General features: G+C 40.5%; 1 protein-coding gene across 1 annotated transcript; it reads left to right on the forward strand.

Annotated features, from left to right (window-relative positions):
- The first annotated feature begins 682 nt into the window (after positions 1-682).
- On the forward strand, positions 683-19,133 carry dgat1b (diacylglycerol O-acyltransferase 1b). The gene is made up of 17 exons (XM_035164432.1): positions 683-1,109; positions 3,256-3,346; positions 4,926-4,966; positions 5,716-5,801; positions 10,140-10,192; positions 10,614-10,719; positions 13,738-13,866; positions 14,304-14,372; positions 14,579-14,682; positions 14,907-14,945; positions 15,099-15,140; positions 15,272-15,316; positions 15,632-15,744; positions 16,242-16,307; positions 17,331-17,418; positions 17,575-17,637; positions 18,150-19,133. The coding sequence occupies exons 1-17, from the start codon at positions 871-873 to the stop codon at positions 18,297-18,299; spliced, it is 1,524 nt and encodes a 507-aa protein (XP_035020323.1). The 5' UTR covers positions 683-870; the 3' UTR covers positions 18,300-19,133.
- Positions 19,134-19,715: the final 582 nt, after the last annotated feature.

The raw sequence follows: 19,715 nt of genomic DNA on the forward strand, positions 1-19,715 counted from the left end.
TGAGGTAAACCATTCTTTTCTACTGTTCATTTAATGTGCACGCTACCTCAGGAGAAACACATTCTACTCAACGCACTGCAAATTAACAAAACACATGCGACAAAAAGTCAAAACACCTGAAAATACAGAAACGCGCTGCAAGTTGAGAAAATGACGGAAATGTTTCCAGGGGACCCAAAAAAGGGATGAACCTTGTAAAGTTGTTGAAGTCTGTTACTCATCAGCGGTGATGGAACCTCACAAAGCATTGAACTACAGCCGGGTTCATCACTTTTTTGGGACCCCTGGAAACATTCCCGTTGTAATTTTCGCTATTGTTGTGACTTCTGCAGCGCATATGTCTTCAAATTGATGAAGTTGTTTTCTTTTTTGCACATGATTTTCCTTTTTTGCGAGTGTTGAGTACGTGTTGAGTAGTAAGTAGTAAGTGGATGTACACCTCCTCTCCAAGACCAAACTTGAAGGACTGCAGGTAGAGGAGGAGAGCACCGTACAGAACAGAACAGCCACCGTACTAAGGTCAATCAAATAGGCTTTATTGCATTAACCATTGACTGTATATTAACATGTCACTTTACTAGCCGAGCTAAATGATAGAGATGGATCTAGTCACAGTGTGTTGTGTTACTGCAGAGCTGAATAAAGAGTCTTTGTGTGACTCAGCAGTTGCACTGAGTTCACCTCATGTGGCACCACGGAGACACTCCCTCCTCCACGTCAACGTGCTCACAGGGCGGGTTGTTTGTTTGGCTTCGCTCCCGCACTTCCCCGTCCTCCAGGCCACTGTGCCACAGCATCAACAGACAATGCCACTATCCGGAGTAAACTGCTGAAGTGAACTTCCCTCCACTTCCCGTCTGTGTGCACATCATGGGGGACTCGGACGCGGTCGGGCCCCCGCTGTCTCGCCGGAGAAGGGCGGCGTTCGCGGCGGGGAGAGGCAAGAGTCTGCAGCCGGTGAACGGGAGGTCCGCGGCGGCGTGTCAGAGCCCGGTGACCGTGGGAGCTGCTGGAGCTGGCGGTGGTAGCATGGTGGACAGCGGCGGTTCACAGGAGGCGGCAAAGAGCGAGAAGAGGAGACGGGGGAACGACATGAGTGAGCGGCTGAGGTCAGTGAGGGAAACTTCCAGAAGAGTTGGAGGCGAGGGGCGTTTGTTTGGTGGTGAACGGGCTCATGTGGAAGATAGAGTTAAAGTTACCGTCTGGTGCAGCTGGTGTTGATGGACTTTAGTCCGGGTTAAAGGTCACAGAGACGGGTTAAAGAACCTCTGCTCATTCATTCATACTTTCACTCAGGTAGATCATTTAAAGACTTCAACACTGAAAAATAAATATTCATGGGTAATCTGATATGTTTGTTTTTGGAAAAGTAGGACTCAATTGGCTTTGCTGTTGATCAGGGGCGTATCTTATGGGGGCCACATAAACTGGAGGGAAATGTGGACCAACAAGCTTCTGCTCTTAATGTTTCTGTGTTTCTCTTTCATTCATACTTTCAATCTGGTACATAATTAAAAACTTCTACGCGTTAAAAAACAAGTATTTTTGGCAAACCTACTATTTTGCTAAGGATGGTCTTTATTGGCCTTGTTTCTGATCAGGGGCGCATCTAACAGGGGGCCCCATAAACTGGAGTGAAATGTGGTCCAACAAGCCTCTGCTCATAATATTTCTGTTTTCACTCTTTAATTCAACTACATGGCAGAGTTATAGAAACTTTATCCATTAATCTTTGTGACTAACTCAATGATACGTCTGCATAGTTCAGGTAGGGCATGTTTGTTATCAATCAGGGGCGTATCTTATACAGGCCCCATTAACTGGAGTTTAATCTCCTGAGGCCAGCACTTTGTTCCACTTAACACAGCACAGTATAAGCTGTGAACGCATGTTTATACAGTTCTACCTGAAGTAAAAGAAGTGAGTCTACTGTAGTTTTAATTATTAAAAACAGTCTGCTAAGGCACTTACATGAAACCACAACTAGTGCTGGGTGATATAACAATAATGATCTAAATACAATTCAATCAATACCAATATAGCAAAAGTTCAATATAAATTAATACATTGCTTATACTTTGTGTAAGCACAGTGAAGAGGTATGAAACTTAATGGATGTTTTGCTGTTTATCAAGTGTTTGTCAGTCTGCCCATTAAGAAAACGACAACCTTCACTCAGACGCAAAAACCTGTCTTTAAATTTAAAAGAAATTATGATGTGATATTTATCCTGATAATTGTCAATATGGACTGATCTGAATATTTTTATTTTGATATAAAATTTGGCCATGTCGCCCAGCCCTAACCACAACTCCTACAACTGAGTAAATATGATTCTCCATTCTGTATTATTAACTTTATATTTAGTTTAAGCATGTTTTAAGGTGAAGGTCAGTGTTGGGTTAAAAGTGACCCACGGGCTAAATGTGGCCTTGCAAACATAAATATTTGGCCCTCACAAATGCCCCCACCCCCCTTTATGACATCTTCCCATGTATAGTTATGAAAATGTTGGCAGAATTCAATGAATGAAATAATAAATAAATCTCCTTTGAGTAACTATCTTGCGGCCTATGTAAATCCCAATAGCATTGTAGCAGATAATAATATTATGAATAATTTACGTCTCATACACAAACAGGCTTACAGAAGGGGTGTGGTGATTTAGAACAAAAAGAAAGAAAGAAATGACCTCATTGACAATAACATGCCTGTTATTCCACCCTAAATGAAATAGGTGACTTTTAAACTCTCGGATCACCTGTCACATCCATATCAAGTCACTTGTGCAACTCAAAGAATGCATTTTACATATCAGTATTTCTGGCCTAATGATCGGGATATTCGCTGCTTTGCTTACTAGTGGATAGAATGACTTGGCCTTTGATAAAGTCCTACATTTATCTGTGTTTTGAATATTTGTTATTGCCAAGAGAAATAAACATTAAAAAGTAACTATAAAAATATAACAAAAAAGCAAACAGTGTAAGTCGGCTACTTACTGATCAATAATGAAAAAAGTGCCCCATGGCTGAACCTAATTGTTGACTCCCTTGTCTTCTTCTTCTTCTTCTTCTTCTTCTTCCCAAAGCTGACAGCAACGCAGATGTCAGTTTAGGTCGACAAAAAATAACACCCTCTTCTTTTTTCTCATATTAATCCTTCAATGTGCATACATTATATTCCATGTGTCAAATATAAATAACAAATAAGATCATATTACTTTTGAATGAGTTATGCCTCTGTCTATTGTAGTGGCTGTCACAAGACACAGGAGTCGCTGCTGAGTTCAGCCAGTGGTTACAACAACTACAGAGGAATCCTCAATTGGTGTGTGGTGATGCTGGTAAGACACACGTGTGTGCACACACAAAAACACATACCCACTCACAACAACTTGCATTTTACACAAGGATCTATTTTAGAATTTTCTGAAAACACCTTTTGAACGACGTACTCTCAGTCTCATGTGGTAGTCTGAACAGATGAGGTGATTTGTATATTAGTGCACACGTTTTAAGATTTGCATGTCATTCCAGTTCTCTACAGTTTTAAAATATAGTTGCATCTCACTTCCTCACAAATAGTTGTCTATTTTTAATAGAACTACAACCACCAAGTACGACATAGTGATAGTTTTACTGCAGCAGCACAGGCTTTACAGTGATTCTTATTCAGCAGGAAATTTAATGAAAGCAACCAGTTTGTCCTCATCGTGTCTTTTATACCAAGGAAGTCACATGGATTGAAAAAAAAGATAAAAGTTCCCAAAAATTAAGAATAAGTCCAGATTGTTCAATAAATACCAACTTGTTTTCAAACTGATCTCACTGTGTCTAATTCTGTGTCAAATCTGAGTCTGCTAAGGTGTTGTATTTCAAATAGACTTGTTTTCCGACCTTGTTCTAAAACGCTTCAAATCAGAGCTACAGTAGAGGTAGATCATTCGGGAAAAAGAAAAAAGTATGTTTCATAAGGTGATCAAAATAAAAACAATTAGTTGTTCAAGTTTCTTTTTTTTTGTTGAGAAATCTCATCAAAACCCTTTGGTTCGATCTGTATTATCTCAAAATCCTTGCTCTTCTCGTCTGTGCTGCCTCTGTCGCCTCACTCAGGACCGCTCTGCTCACTAGTGTCCAACATTTTTTGGGCAAACAACTGAACATCACAACCTGAGTTGTCTGATAGGTCACTGAGGCAGGTCAGAGGTCAGGCAGATGATAAAGTTGTAGAGCGCCCTCTGCTGGATCTGAAGGATACCTCTTCATACAGTTTGTTGTGCCAATAGGCTGTGAATTGTGAATTCTTACAGGTCATTACATCTTTTCCCTCACATTCGAACAGATAAAATAAAAAAGTGACAACGCTAATGATTAGCAAGTGTAATGCATGTTAAACTCAACATCTAGTGGGGCTCTCACTCCTCTGTGCTCGGGAGAAGTGACAGAATATAAGAGAATAGGAGAGCAGAGGAGGCTAGCAAAGCCTTTTGTTAATCCAGGCTTTGAACACAGATTTTTTTTTGTGTTCATCGCAGGAGGTTTTCCTTCTTTCTCACTGAACTTCTGTCCAATGCCCAGGCAAAGAGCCTTTGTGCTGGGTAATGAGATATTACAATCCATATAGAGGGAAGGAGAGTGAGGGGGAGAGATAAAAAAAAAAAAGAGAATGGTGGGAGGAGGAGGATGAAGAGGGGGAAAAGTGGGGTGAGCAGAGAAAAGAATGGGATGTACAGTGTGGAGGGAGAGAGAAAAGCATAGACAAGGAGAGGACTGATGTGGAAGGACAAGTTCATTGAATTAAGAGGGAAGAAGTGACAGTGAGAAGAATGAAACATAAAATGAGAACATGGAGTATTTATTGTATGACAAACAAACATATTGAAGTTTAACAGTGATATCTCTAACTTTTGTGTGTTATTCTAGGTGCTGAGTAATGCTCGCCTCTTCTTAGAAAACCTTTTGAGGTGAGTACATCTGGAGTCTTAGTCTCGTCTTTTTCACATAAATTATTACCACTTATTTCAAGAGGCTTCCTGCGCTGCTTAATACCCAGTGTGTCATTTTCAGACAGTGATTACAATGATGTTATGAAATGAAATATGCCATGAAACAGGAAATTTGTGCCAGGGTTGTAAAAATGTTCAAAACTTCTTCCGCCTCTTACGGTTTCCTTTTTGAGACGACCTCTATTCTGACAGTCGCCTTTATTCATTATAGCTATTTTGACACGTCATAATTAATACAAGATCTGCATGCATGACTTCCTGGGTCTCTTAGGAGAGCAGAGACATTGTTAATGTTTCTAGACACTTGTGTTTTGTTCCTGCTATGACAAGTGTCTGCTGTAAGAAAAAGTCCATATGGATAATATCTATATATGCCGTCAATTATAAGCAACTGACCAAATTCAAATTATCCCTCAGACAATCTACCTCAATATTATCTTTTAAAACTCTTTTTAAAACACATTTTTGTATTAAGTGGCTTTTAATTGTTTAATTGTTTTATATTCTATTGCATTTGAGAGTGCAAATAAAATGTATTATTATCTCTTGTATAGTAAAATGCAAACAGGGTGTGTACTGTATCTGCAGTGCATTAAATGGCTTTAAATATCAGTTTCTCAATCCCAACTGCTTACTCATGCATCTTCATTTAGATTTCTCCTTTTTTAAATTTGCTTTTCTTAATTATTTATCTGCTTGTTTGTCAGATACGGTGTACTGGTGGACCCAATTGAGGTGATTTCCTTGTTTCTGAAGGACCCCTACAGCTGGCCAGCAGCGTGCCTGGTAATTGGTAGGTAAACCTATCCCAAATATCAACACTATGGAAAGCAGACAATGCAGTATATTCCTTTGAGGAGGATTTCAGTTAATAATTAATATGAATGATTATTTGATAATGATCAATTTAGCTGGGGTGGAAGACTCACTTCAAAATGTCACCTGCGGTGCAGAGCTGCAGCTTGAAAGGAAGAAAATACTGAAAAGATTTTCTCAAACTGGAACAACCAACCGCAGCAGCAGCCTCAATAAATGATAGGAGAGGCGTGGGAGTCATATGCAGCTTTGTGGAACTGAGTACCAATATGTCTGACAGTGCCCCTAAACAAACCATTTCAAGTGATGTATACCATTGGACCGATTTTAAAGCAGTAAAAACTTTTTTTCCCACATCGTATAGCACAGACGGTGGGATCTGCCTCATTTCAATCGATGCCTTGTTTTAAGACACACAGGGGCACATGCTATATTCAAAGTTCTTCCAGTGTTTATTTTTACGGCATGTTGCAGTGGAAGTCTGCAGTGGTGCAGCTCACAGTGTCTCCAGAGGGACAATCACCTGCTCTATATACTGCACGCTGGTACCGTGCTGCAGAGAGAGGTGGTGAGATAAAAAAGAGAGGGAGAGGGATCGTTGGGGCGGGGAAGGGGGGGCATGGAGAGGCAGAGTTATGGAAGAGAAAATGAAGTGGGTGATTGTGTACAGATCGGGTTGGAGAGAGGGTGAAGAAGCCAGGAATGAAAGGAGAAGGAGAGGGACGAGAAAGGGAATTGATATAAAGTGATGCATTGACACAAGGCAGGAGAAAAGAGACAGAGGGCTGGGTGAGTTATGGTGAATGACAGGTGGGAGTCAGAGCCTGTTAACAGTGACATGGTGAGTGAAGGACCTCATTCCCAGAGGCCACTCATTACTCATATAGGCCCTATTCATGCCTGAAAGATATGCAACAAATCTTCATTAACATTTAAATGACTAGACCTATGTTATATAGGTTCCTCTGTTTGTATTGGTCACTCGTAAAGGATCACGATTATTCATTGCCGCTTAACGTTAATAAAACTTTGAGACATTACCTCATGTGTGAACATGATTTGCTGCTGAGTCACGTCGGATAGGTTTTCACCTGCAATAGTGGTGAAGACAACATCTCCCATGATCCCACGCTGCTTTGACGACATTAAACTAGGTCTTATGGTTTGGGATCCGTAGCGGCCGAAGTTACTGTTTGTCTAACAGGCATCTCTTTTGATTTGATCACAAGTTGACCGCTCTCAGTACATGTATGAATGCACCCAGGACGCACTAACATCATATTCACTCATTCAGTAGTAGTGTGAGCTGCATGTGGCCACATTCTTTCAGCCGTGTGAACACAAATATGTCCCGGACCACTCACTCAGCTGACGTCCTCTGATCCGCTACAGTTTAACAATGAACCGTAAATATTGTTTAAATTCTCCGTGTTTCCCACAGGTCATATTGATTTGTTTGTGGCCACAATATCAACATTGACTGCCACATATTGATTTTCATTTTTTTTTTTACTATTTCAAATGAGTAAAATCTTATTTCACTGTAGAGCTGAGCACAGCATATTGATTCACTCAGCCTCTTGTTGCTCTCTCTCTCTGTGTCTCTCACACACACACACACATTGAGATCAGACCCGTCTGTCATAGTCAGATGGGCTAAAAGCAAGAAAGATTTGGTCTTTGCAAACAGAAAAGATGAATGTGTTTATTTACATATAAAGTGAGGAAGTGAGATCTGATCACAAGGGATTCCTAGAGACGCATGTTGATGCCAGCTGTGAACAGGGCCTCTGATCAAGTGGGTATCATTTGCAAAGGAAGCTGGCCTGTGAATGACCATTCGACTAAATGTATTTTACTCTAATGTAAGGTTTTACACTACATCATAAGTGTGCTGCTTTAGGAATGTCAGCCAAAGGCTCCTCTGCAGATACCTAGTGTACAGTTTATGGGCATTGAACAGGTGCTAAATGGTGCTGTTTGTTTCAGTTTGATGCATGAGTGGGTCAAATAGCTGGTGTTTGTCAAAGATGCTGAGCAGGCCTGTTTCCAAAAGAGATTTAAAAAAGCACATTAGAAACAGCACGCTGTGAAATTCTTCTCATCTCTGTGCTTTAGTGAGTTGAGTCTTTGTGTCTGATGAACACACCCACCCCCCTCCATCCTGGATGACAAGTTGAGACCACTCCCCTAAAACTTGTGTCAAAGATTTAATGACCATATTTTCAATGGAGGAACGAGTGACACAATGTTAAGCAGTAACAGTTTAATATTTCCTGATGCTCCAAATTACATATTCATTTAATATACATCGCTGTCCCTGTGTTAAAAGCCACCTGGATAAAATAATTAATGTGAGGAAAGTAATAATTACTTTTATAATAATAATAATAACTATTTGTACAGCACTTATCTAAACGAGGTTACAAAGTGCTTCACACACAAACAAGTACAGGAAGCTGATCTCTTAACTGTATGAGTTTTATCATAAGGTGCTAAGGGTAATGTAAAAAGTAATTTTTGCCTTGATACAGAATCTCGTGTAACTATATTGAGAATCTTTTCAGAAAACAAGTGAAGAAAACTAACTAATTGTAAATGATGGCAGGTTGAATAAGATTCTTTTCACTTGTGCATGATGAGCCAGTTTAGTGCACTGTCACAAAAAAGTGTTGTTTCTTTGAGGCCTTTGACTGAACCATTAAAGACACTGATTTGGAATCATAATGCTGCTGGGTGGTTTCATTGATGACAGGATAATGTGCACGAATCAAAAACCTTGTCAGTTTACACATCTGTGCTCTCTACATTAGATGGATTGACATGCTAATGCTCTGATTAGGGTCTTAAAATGGAACAATTGCTGCAATTATGCGAGGCTCAGTCTAGTCTAGTCAGGGTAATGAGCAGTTGACATATCAGTGGTTTCTTCAAGTTTGTTCAGCAATGAGTTTCCGTGCAATTTAACCTGATACTGCTGCAGGATACAAAGGAAAAACTAACATGCAACTCAGCCAAATTCACACCTCACTGAATCAGGGTTTGTGGCCACAACTGATGCATAATAAAGTGTTTATTGAAGAAAGAAACTGGGCGGTCCAAAACGTATTGAACTATTTTTGGGCCAATATTAACCACTGCTTTGTGGATATTGTCGCTGATAGTAACAAAACAACTTCTCTCTTCACTCTCTGCTTGGGTGTTGAGAAAAAGGCAGTTGAAAAGCCAAAACCAGTGCTGCAGGTTCATGACTAAACAAGTAGAATTATGTTGAGCTCCAGTCTTTTGCAGTTATGATTCTAAATGCCTATCAATTCATAATCAAACTAGGAGGGAACTCAGTAGAGTCTATACCTCTGCCAAGGCCTAACAGTCCCCTTATGAAACCACATTTAAATTCATTAGATCAAAATCTTCTGGATCTGCACCAAACTGCACACAGTCATAAATATCAGTCTCCTAAACTTTAAAGAAAGTGAAAAAGAATTCCTGGGGCCGCTCCCCTCATTCGGATCTGCACCAAAATTCCGTGGGTTCTCCCTTGGGTCACGCCCCACCCCTCCACAGCTACCCAACCGGTTGAGTAGTTTTTGGAATTGTAGACGACAACATAACCTCCTTGGCTGTTGTAAAGAATACCGCCTATTTCTATATTCACATGAAAAGCTTGTCAATATTGCTTTGTGAGATGTACGTTTTCACATTATCTAAACTGTCAAAATTGTGTTCGACATGTGGAGGAAACAGAACAGTTTGGAGACAAAAGAGGAACAACACACAACATAGTGTTGCTGCAATCACAGTTGTCCCAGGAAATTGGGAGCCTGCTCTTGAAATTCAGCTCTTGTCTCAACTGTTACATTTCCGACGACACCCTTTTTTACCTCAATTTCATGATTTAGTAGCAATTTTATCGGCCCAGCAGGTAGAGCGGGTCATCCTCTAACCACAATCTCAGCGGTTCGATCCCAGTCTACCCCATTCCGAAGTGTCTTTTGGCAAAATACTGAACACTAAATCGCCCCTCTGGCTGTACCAACAGTGTGTGAGGGATGTGTGATAGAGAAGGGGGGGTGAACTGTAAATGGCTTTAAGTGGTCATCAAGATGAGGAGAAAAGCTCTATATACATGCAGAGCACTTACCATTTACAATTTTACACACACTCAAACATGAGTAGTATTAAGACTGATGCAGACCTCTAGAGAAAAAGTTTCAGTGTCGGTCATCCCGCTGGAACCCAACAGAAGTGACTGTACGAAGACATAAAGTGTTTTTGATAAACTGACACGAGACTCTCTTTGTGTTTTTGACAGTGTCCAACGTGTTCACTCTGGTGGCTCTGTACACAGAGCGGCAGCTGTCGAAGGTGAGTGGAGAAACCCTTGTTGCACTTTAATACCAAAGCGCTGTGGATTTGAGATGAACTGTTGAATTCAGAGCTTTCCTCCAACACCCAGGAGGGATTATGTCTCTAAAACTGACTGACCTTCCCCGACTGCATCTGCATATGTTAAATGGGAAATTAGTTTCACCATCTGTATTTAGGACATATTCAGTTATGCTCTGTCTGCTTGGCATGCACATGGAACATTATGAGCCTTTTAAAACTTTACTAGGCCACATAACTCTAAATGTAGTTCTGTTTTACTCCAGCTCTCAAAGGCTGGGTAAACAAATGCTTGAAAGTGTTTTATGTTTTGCTGATGTATTCTAAAGCAGGACATCTGACTGGTTTTTAAGATTTAACATAAAACCTCCTGCTGCCCCCTCTCTCATTTTCTACTCAGAGTTCATTCAGTGAACCTGTGGGATTTCTGGTCCACTGCATTAACATGGCAGTCATTCTAACATTCCCCGCTGCAGTGATCCTGTTGGTCCCCTCCGTGACCCCAGGTAAAGTGTTTCTCGCTGTTATTAAAATACCGCCTCTGACTGCTCGCTGCAAACGACTCTGCATAACCAAGACAGGGACTGTGACCGTAGCACCTATTATGCAGCTGCGCCATTATCTATTCATTGGTGGTTTACAATGTACCCATGGGTATAAAACAGAAAATAATGTGATTGTAATGAAGATTAAGAGCACATTCCCGTCCCTGCCCTTCAGAGAAACAGTTGACCAGTTAGTGCAGTAAAAGACACGTCTTGTACAGAGACGTAATTGGAATCGGTTAGTGGTAATGGAGCAGTTGGTCATGACTGGATTATTTCCAGCTGGCGGAGAGGAGAGGAGAAGAGAGGATAGGAGAGGAAAGGAGAGGAGAGGAGAGGCTCATTCAAAGGTCACCTTCTTCTGTCCTCATCAGGCTACATGACGACACAAAGTATGGCCCCCTCCACAAACCATGCATTTCACTAAGATACTGTACACTACATGATTACCTCCACCATGAAAGTTCTGTTTTCATCGACATTTGTTTATTGAGCAGCTGCTGAACGGATCGGGGTAGAAACCATTACATCTTGGTGTGGATTCAGATCAGGGGTCAGATCCAGGAATTTCTTTACACTTTCTTTAACATTGAGAAATAGAGCATTTTACACCATTTGCCTTGATTTATCTGAAAATCATTCATGGATATTGATGAAATGAATCTATGAGTGTGAGAAATTTGGTGCAGATCAAGATAAGTGAATTGAAATGTGGTTTCATAAGGAGACTGTTTCCTTTTAGTTCAATATATAATGACTTATAAAAAATACTTTGAGGCACTTACTCAGAACATTAAAGGTGCGGTGCTTATTTAAAAAACGACTCCCATTAAAACTACTTGAGATATCTTACTTTCAACAGAAAATGCCACTGTCATGCTAAAAGCGATTTTTTTCACCCCCTAATGTCCTCACTTGTAAATTATTTCACTGCCAAAATCGCAAACTTTACCACAATCATAAGACAGATATTGATTTACAGGTGTGATCAGGCACATATTTTAGTGTTAATTTAGAGAGATCTCCCATTTTGGTAAACTCTCCTCTTCCTTTACCTCTCCTCTCCTCTCCTCTCCTCTCCTCTCCTCTCCTCTCCTCTCCTCTCATATGTTCTCTCACCGGGAGGTGAAGGAGTAAAGGAGTCAGTCCATCTGTCTGTCTGTTCTCTCTGCGCTGCTGTTCACACAGGAAGGGCAATTACAGAGGGCAGGTGTGTGTATGCACAGGTGTGTGTGGGTGTGGGAATAGTCCCTGAGTATGTGACTAGTATTCATACATAGTATATATGAAGCAGAGATACTGATATCAATGTTCATTTTAAATCATGTTACGTTTCTTTTGAGGAACACTGTATTGGTGAAACAGAACTGTTCTCTGCTTCCATTATTTCATTATTTCCTCTTTCTATGATGTTTCTTCATGGGGCAAGTCTGGTGCGTGGAATGTGTTTTGCAAGACATTGTAAAACACACTGTAACACTCTGTTCATTGAACAGTAGCAGTATCCTTAGAGGTAACACATGAAGACATTGACATAGAGAGCAACAATTCAAAATGAAGGAAAATAATTGTGGGACAAGAAATGGACTCAACAAGTTTTATGCCTCTGTACTGACGGCGGAGGAGGCTCTGTGTTTTCGTCTGTTCATCCCAGTCTTGTGAACGCGATATCTCAAATACTCGGTTCAACTCAAGGATGAACTGACTGGATCTGGTTGGTCCAAGGTCAAAGCCACGGTGACCGCAGAAAACATGTTTTTGGCCTCTTGAACATTATAGATTAAATGAGAAATGTCAGTCAGTGCCAATGTCATTTGAATTTCTCATCTTAAATTCCAAACTGGATACTCCTCCATATTGTACAGTTGAGGTGTGAGGTGTTATCTTGGCATCTGAGGTATGTGCAGTAGGAATCATGTTGCCAGATGGAGCTGAGCCTGGTTGGTCTGACAGTGGAACCACTTTGAACTTTTTACACCAATCTCCTTTGTGTCTTTTAGTAGAAAATTAAGCATGTTGATTTTAAGTCAGTGAATCATCATTACAGTCACAATACAAAAAACACAAAGTCAACCAGGCAGAATTTATTAAAATCCCTGACAAACTAAATAATTGTGGTGGATGATAATTGGCTCTTGTGTGTTTATTATCACTGTGTTCAGTAACTCTCTGGTGGCCACATTGAGCCAAAGAGACAGATGGTTAAGGGATGAGATCTGCTGTGGTCTGATATCAGGTGTGTTTGACCTGCACCTCACCCTGCAGGCAACCGTTTTTTATTCATGTGTGCGTTTGTTCACAGGTATGATTTTGTTAGTGCATGTATGTTGGTGTGTGTTTTCCACATGATCCGTTTGGAGGGAACCTACTCAGTTGGTGTGTGTGTGTGTGTGTGTGTGTGTGTGTGTGTGTGTGTGTGTGTGTGTGTGTGTGTGTGTGTGTGTGTGTGTGTGTGTGTGTGTGTGTGTGTGTGTGTGTGTGTGTGTGTGCGCGCTCAAGATTCTCAAAATATGCTTATTAATCTCCTTCTAATCAGTTTTCCCTTATCAACCAATAAACACTGGCACGCACACACAAACACACAGTGGTAAACAACTAGCTCTCACTGCTCTATTACTTTGAGTTGAGTTCATTTATTTTACTGGGCTTGTTGAGCTGTTTGTTCAAGATCAAATGACGACCTCTCTTTCCCTCCATTTTTCATTTTTTAAGTCCTCCTTTCTCTCCATTTGTTTTTCTCTTGCTTTCCATCCTGCCCCAGTCTCTCCTGTCATCCTTCATCTCTCATTGTTTCTTCACTTTCTTCTTCTCTTTCCATCTATCCCTTCCTCTGGACTATTTTTTGCCCTCCATTGTCTTTCCCTTATTTCCTCTCCTCATCTCTTTGTACATCCTCGCAGTGTATCCGCTTGTTTTTGCACTACAGCCTCATCCATAACACAATTTAAATGTGTCTTCCTCTCTCTACTCTCCCCTCAGTTGGAGGCGCGTTCGCAATGGGTGTTTACACCATTCTCTTCCTGAAGCTCTACTCCTACAAGGACGTCAACATGTGGTGCAGAGAGTTGAGTTCTGTCAAGGCCAAGAAGCTGGCCAGGTCGCTGTCTTGTAAGTCACACAAACACACCCGCATAAACACACCCGCATAAGCACACCCGCATAAACAACCCCGCATAAGCACGCACGCAAGCACGCGCACACGCACGCACACGCACACACACACAGTAGCTTCTGTGAATCTCCCTCAGCCAGAGGATCCTCCATGTTCCCTGATCATGCGGTTACAGTGACATCTTATGGCAGAATTTAGAAACAGCAGCTCTCAGATTTAATAAAAAAATGTTTTTTAGCAAATGGGACAATTGAAATTTTAATAGAATAAGATTTTAGATAAATTGACAGCTGACTACATTTTTTTTTCTATTGAATGGTTAATGGTATTTAAAGGTCATTGTTTTTCTCTCTATTTGTATGTAATGAGCCATAAAATGAAATGAAGTGTCACTATATGAAGCATATGTGTGTATGTATGATTCATCCCACAGGTCCCACACCACAGAATTTCAACAGAGGTGACCAAATGGTGTGTTATCCTGGCAACCTCACCATCAGAGGTACTGCAGCTTTCTAGCTTTCTTTTTCACAGCTGCTATTTTGACATTGAATAGTTGGTAACGCAGGGATAACCTGTTGTTTCATGTCAAACTGGCGGCTGTCATAAAGGTCTACAGGTCGTGTTTCTGTCATGTATCACTGCCTCTCTGTCATGTTTCATTTTGCCACATTTATCATCACACTGACCTCCTCTCTGTCTCTCCAGACATGTATTATTTCGTCTTTGCTCCGACTCTGTGCTACGAGCTCAACTTCCCTCGCTCTCCCACGATTCGCATGGGTTTCCTGCTGAGGAGATTGTCTGAAATGGTGAGGAAATGTCTCAAATCAGCAACAGCCCCCCAAAAACACCTACATTCACTGAAGCGATATGTTCAAGGCAAAAAAAGGAGTTCATGCAAACTGTCTCTGTTCTAATTTTCTGTCTCATGTTGTTATATACGCTTCTCTGTTTTTTTACCAGATTTTCGTTGTTGACAATTTATCTGTTAAAAAACGTTACTCACTTTATGAATCTGTGTCTTTCTCCCCAGCTGTTCTTCACCCAGATGTTAGTTGGTCTCACGCAGCAGGTACAGTCAAACCAAAACTGATGTATGATGATATAGTCTGAATTAAACTTCAATGAAAGTCCCTATGTTCCCTGACTACCATTTAAACAACCATGGACAATAACTCGGATTAAAACCTTGCATTGTTTATTTTGTCTTCTTTCTCTCTTTCAGTGGATGATTCCCGTCATTAAAAGCTCCATGAAACCACTGGAGGTGAGAGAGGGAATGACAGTGGAGCTGAGACTGCACAGAATATCATGGGATTGGGTTGTTTTCAGATGCAAAGTGCTGCTGTGCATCATTTGTTAACCTATGGGTCTCTCCTCTCCTCTTTTCTCCACCAGGACATGGATCTGTCCATAATGACTGAGAGACTCCTGCGACTAGCTGTGAATAAAAACCCAACACATGCATCGACATTACCACAACCTTTGTTTCATTTTGTTTGTTTGAATTTAAATTTAAAATAACATACATTTCCTGTGGAAGATCATGTTAAAACATGATAAAAACTACTCCACAGTCATATTTTTTCCGAAATGAAGGATTGCATTGGTTACACACTGCATCCTGCACACAATCATGTATATGATGACTGGTTGAGAATGTGGGGAAGAAATTGTTAGCATGAGGCTTTTATTTGTACGTTTATCCTCTCCTAAATGTCTCTCAGTCACAGTTTTATATTCTCATACATCCTCCAGGTTCCTAATCACCTGCTGTGGCTCATGTTTTTCTACTGGTTCTTCCACTCGTCTATGAACTTCAGTGCCGAGCTGCTGTGCTTTGGAGACAGAGAGTTTTACAGGGACTGGTGGTACGTTTGTGCGACTGTGTTTGTGAGGTGTGCTGCCTGGGTTTGTTCTGCTCAGGGTCACTGCACGCACTGCTTTTCACTTGTAAATGGTAAATGTCTCTATTTATATAGCGCTTTTCAAGTCTTGATGACCACTCAAAGCGCTTTACAGTGTAGTTTTTCCATTTACCCAGTCATACAGTGCAGCACTTTATCACACATCACTCACACACTGTGCAGTAGAAGGGATGTGCATGCAGACAATTCAGTAACTAAATGTTTTGTGAAACTTTAAATGTAATAATTTTACCAAAAGATTTAATTTGTGACGCATCCTTTTATTATTGTACATTTGCTGATTAAAGTAAATGTCATCACTTAGTGTACTTGAGGATAATTTCCTCTTTTCCCATGTGACAATACAGTTTTTAGCCTTTTTCATATCCATCAACAGCCACTGACCCGTTATTTAGACCCTGTAGTGCTTCATCACTCTTATTTGCTGACTCCTCTTTCAGGAACTCTGAGACTGTGACATATTTCTGGCAAAACTGGAACATCCCTGTACACAAGTGGTGTCTACGGTGGGTTACTCGCACACTAACACATCGAGGGGGAGAGACGAAATTTATCAAAGTGAACGCTGGAGGTTTGATCAAGGGAGAAAAGACTTAAGCAGTCAGGGCTGATGTATGTGGGGGACCGATTCATCAGGCTGTGAGAGAGTAAATGGAAGTTATAAATACAGTGTTCACAGCCAGGCACATAAGTAAATAAAAGGCTTTTTAGGGACTACTTACTTTGACTTCCTGTCAGTTAACAAGACACTTCAATATTTTAGATGGCAGCAAAATAAAATGGTAAATGACTGATGAACTCTTTTCTACTATTTGTGTCGGAGTAGTACTTTTTTTTTTCTGCCCTTATTTGAGTGTGGATACCTGACCCAAGCCAGGCCGGCTTCAGACCAACATTTTTAAACTATATTTGGCTGGGCTGATTTTTTTAAACTTTCCGATCCCTTTTAATGACCCCCAGGGGGTTATCTATACTATGCAGCCACGGCCCCTTTCAACCTTGACAACATAACGAGGGGGCTAAGTGCCAAATAGATTCTCATTTATACCACATCACTTTTATTTCTTATTGTGTATGGCAGTTCATTCTTTACATGAGTCTGTCTGATTTAAATATAAAAATAAATATATGTTGGGTTTGGGTCAGAGTCAGTTAGTTTCCTCTCGGGCTTGAACAGGCTCTGACAGAAAAATGCAGCCCAAGCTGCGCTCTAGTCCACATTCCCATTTTGAGTTGCTTCTATAAATTATATTCATGATTGATCATTCTGCCAAGTATTTTCTTGACTAATCATTTTGTCAATAAAATGACAACATTTTCTTTTAGCGCCTTGTTAATAAAATGACGGATAATAGTAAAAAAAAAACTACATAATCATCAAATATGATGGGAAAGTGAATATCAGTGGGTTTTGGACTAAGTGAAACAGAAAGCTTGAAAAATAAACTAATCAATTGATAGATTAATAATTTCAGTTCTTCGCTGTGCATCAACGTGTTTGATAATCCGTCTCTCTGCCTGTGTTTCAGCCACTTTTACAAGCCGCTGCTGAGGAGAGGATTTAATAAAATGATCAGCCAATCAGCTGTCTTCTTCTTGTCGGCTTTCTTCCACGAGGTAAGAGCTGAGGAACATAACAGCTTTCAGTGATGATCTACTGTAGACTAGTCTCAGACTTAAGTAACCTCTACCTGATATTAGAGTTTTAGTCTCCCCCTCCATCAGATCTCTAAAATGCCCCTGTTCTGTTTCCTGTCTGTCTCTGTGTGTCAGTACCTGGTGAGTGTTCCTCTCAGGATGTTCCGACTCTGGGCCTTCATGGGCATGATGGTGCAGGTAAGACCCAACACCTCATTGAGCTGATGTTAAACTTACAGCGCAAACCTTTTAAGGACATTATATTTAAAAGTGTTTTCTTGTTTCTAATATTACTTTTTAACATCTGAAAGGTTAACAGTAGGTATAGATGGGTTGGAGGTTGTAAGACATTGATTAAATAGTTCATTAGTGCAGCTCAATCATATGTGTTGTGGATGATGTTCCTGTGGGATATTTTAAAAGGTGTTCTCAGTGTTTGGCCTTGGCTCCACTATCATTAAGGTAATTAATGGCCTCAGTGGCAGTGCAGGGCATGTTTGATGTATCGTGGGGGAATATGGTGGAACAATATGTAATACTGTATAAGTGCCTCTTGTTCTTTGCTGACTGTGTTCGTTTTTTAATCACGTGTGCTGAGTCATACACCGCAGACAAGAGGAATCTGGACACTCCGACTGTAATTAGTCATTAAAAGAAACACAATCACCCACTGTGTTTATTTAATTAGCTTTTTTTTATTGACTCATCAGCTTCCATTCGCCTGGTTTGTCGGGCGCTTCCTGCGTGGTAACTACGGCAACGCTGCAGTGTGGATGTCCATCATCCTCGGTCAGCCATTCGCCGTCTTGATGTACGTCCATGACTATTATGTCATGCAGCACAGTCAGGAGGCTAACTGATGCGCACGCACACACGCGCACACGCACACACAAACAAACAACGTGCAGCATCTTTGTCTCACTCTTCTTCTGCCTGTATCTCATAAATACGACTTGTCTGCGGTACAGAAAATGAATACTGTCGTCTGCATGTCAGGATGAGCTGATCAAGTCTGCTGCAGTATGATCATGATAACAGCATGTTTACATTTGACCCCTTGGCTTTGGTTTCTCCCTGCTGGGAACAATCGCTCATGGGAAGTGGACTGTAGAGAAATGTGTACCTGAAACACTATTGTACAGTAACAACATAAAACTGCAGCTTGTTACTCAGGTGACCTTTCTTCCAGCGCCTTGTTAAGTTGCCAGTTTAGGCTGTAATTTCAGTTTATTGGATAATTTATTGTATTTGATTCTGCAACAATAGCAACGTGCAGCATTATTTATTGACCGTAAATGTTTCTTCCCTTTAGGGCTCTTTGGTGCCTATCGCTGAATTTGATAAAAAATGTAAAGTTGACAACATTTTGCAAGTGCCTTGTTGGAAGTTATTTCCTACATTTATGAAACCACTGTTACTTTATTTGTTTGTCAGCCAAATTGCCCTAATCTGTCTATTCTGCTAGAAGAACATTACAAAGAATAATGAATGTATGTTGATTTTAATTGGATTATTTGAATATTCTGTTTTACTTTGTCAATTATGACAACAGCCAGCATTACTGTACCTCTGTTTTGTTTTTTGTTTTATACCTGATGTGCCATGACAATAATACAACACATATGCAATCACTTCTTTTTAAAGTCTGAAAAACAGATCATATGCAAAATAAATGAACTTGTGTTTTATTTCAATTACTGCCATTCTCCTATTATCAAAATCAAGTCTCTGTTGATGGAGGATCTGAATGAATCCGTACACATCTCACAGCAGGCACTGATTCAGCTCCACACATTTCTACAAAATAATCCCATCCTGTGACATTCATTTAAAACATTTTTACCTCAAAAACACGTAACTTCAGCCAAACCGTGACACACATTTAATCTCCTAAATGATCTCAAAGTGTCTTTTACACTTTCGTTCACACTTTTTTTTTTATATGAGTTCACATTAATTTGGTCAGTTTAAAGTCAGTTTGGACAAGAACATCTGCTAAAAGCCAAAATCGTAAACACACCACGTGAATGACATTTCACATGTCTCTGTGTCGTCTCCACACACGGTCACTACTCATTCTCTGATGCTCCGTGGTTCAGTCAAACATGCTGCTCACCACGTCTTAAATCATTAGTCTCTGAATGTGGTACTCAATGGGCTGGAAATCAAACTGAAGACGTTGGGATTTTCACACTCTTTCTACTGGACATCCAGGGTCACGTAATCATGTCCCAGACGTGTCGGTGTGACTGTGCGAGGAGATTCGTCACTTAGAC

This window comes from Hippoglossus stenolepis, chromosome 8, assembly GCF_022539355.2.
Source record: "Hippoglossus stenolepis isolate QCI-W04-F060 chromosome 8, HSTE1.2, whole genome shotgun sequence".
Taxonomy (NCBI): domain Eukaryota; kingdom Metazoa; phylum Chordata; class Actinopteri; order Pleuronectiformes; family Pleuronectidae; genus Hippoglossus; species Hippoglossus stenolepis.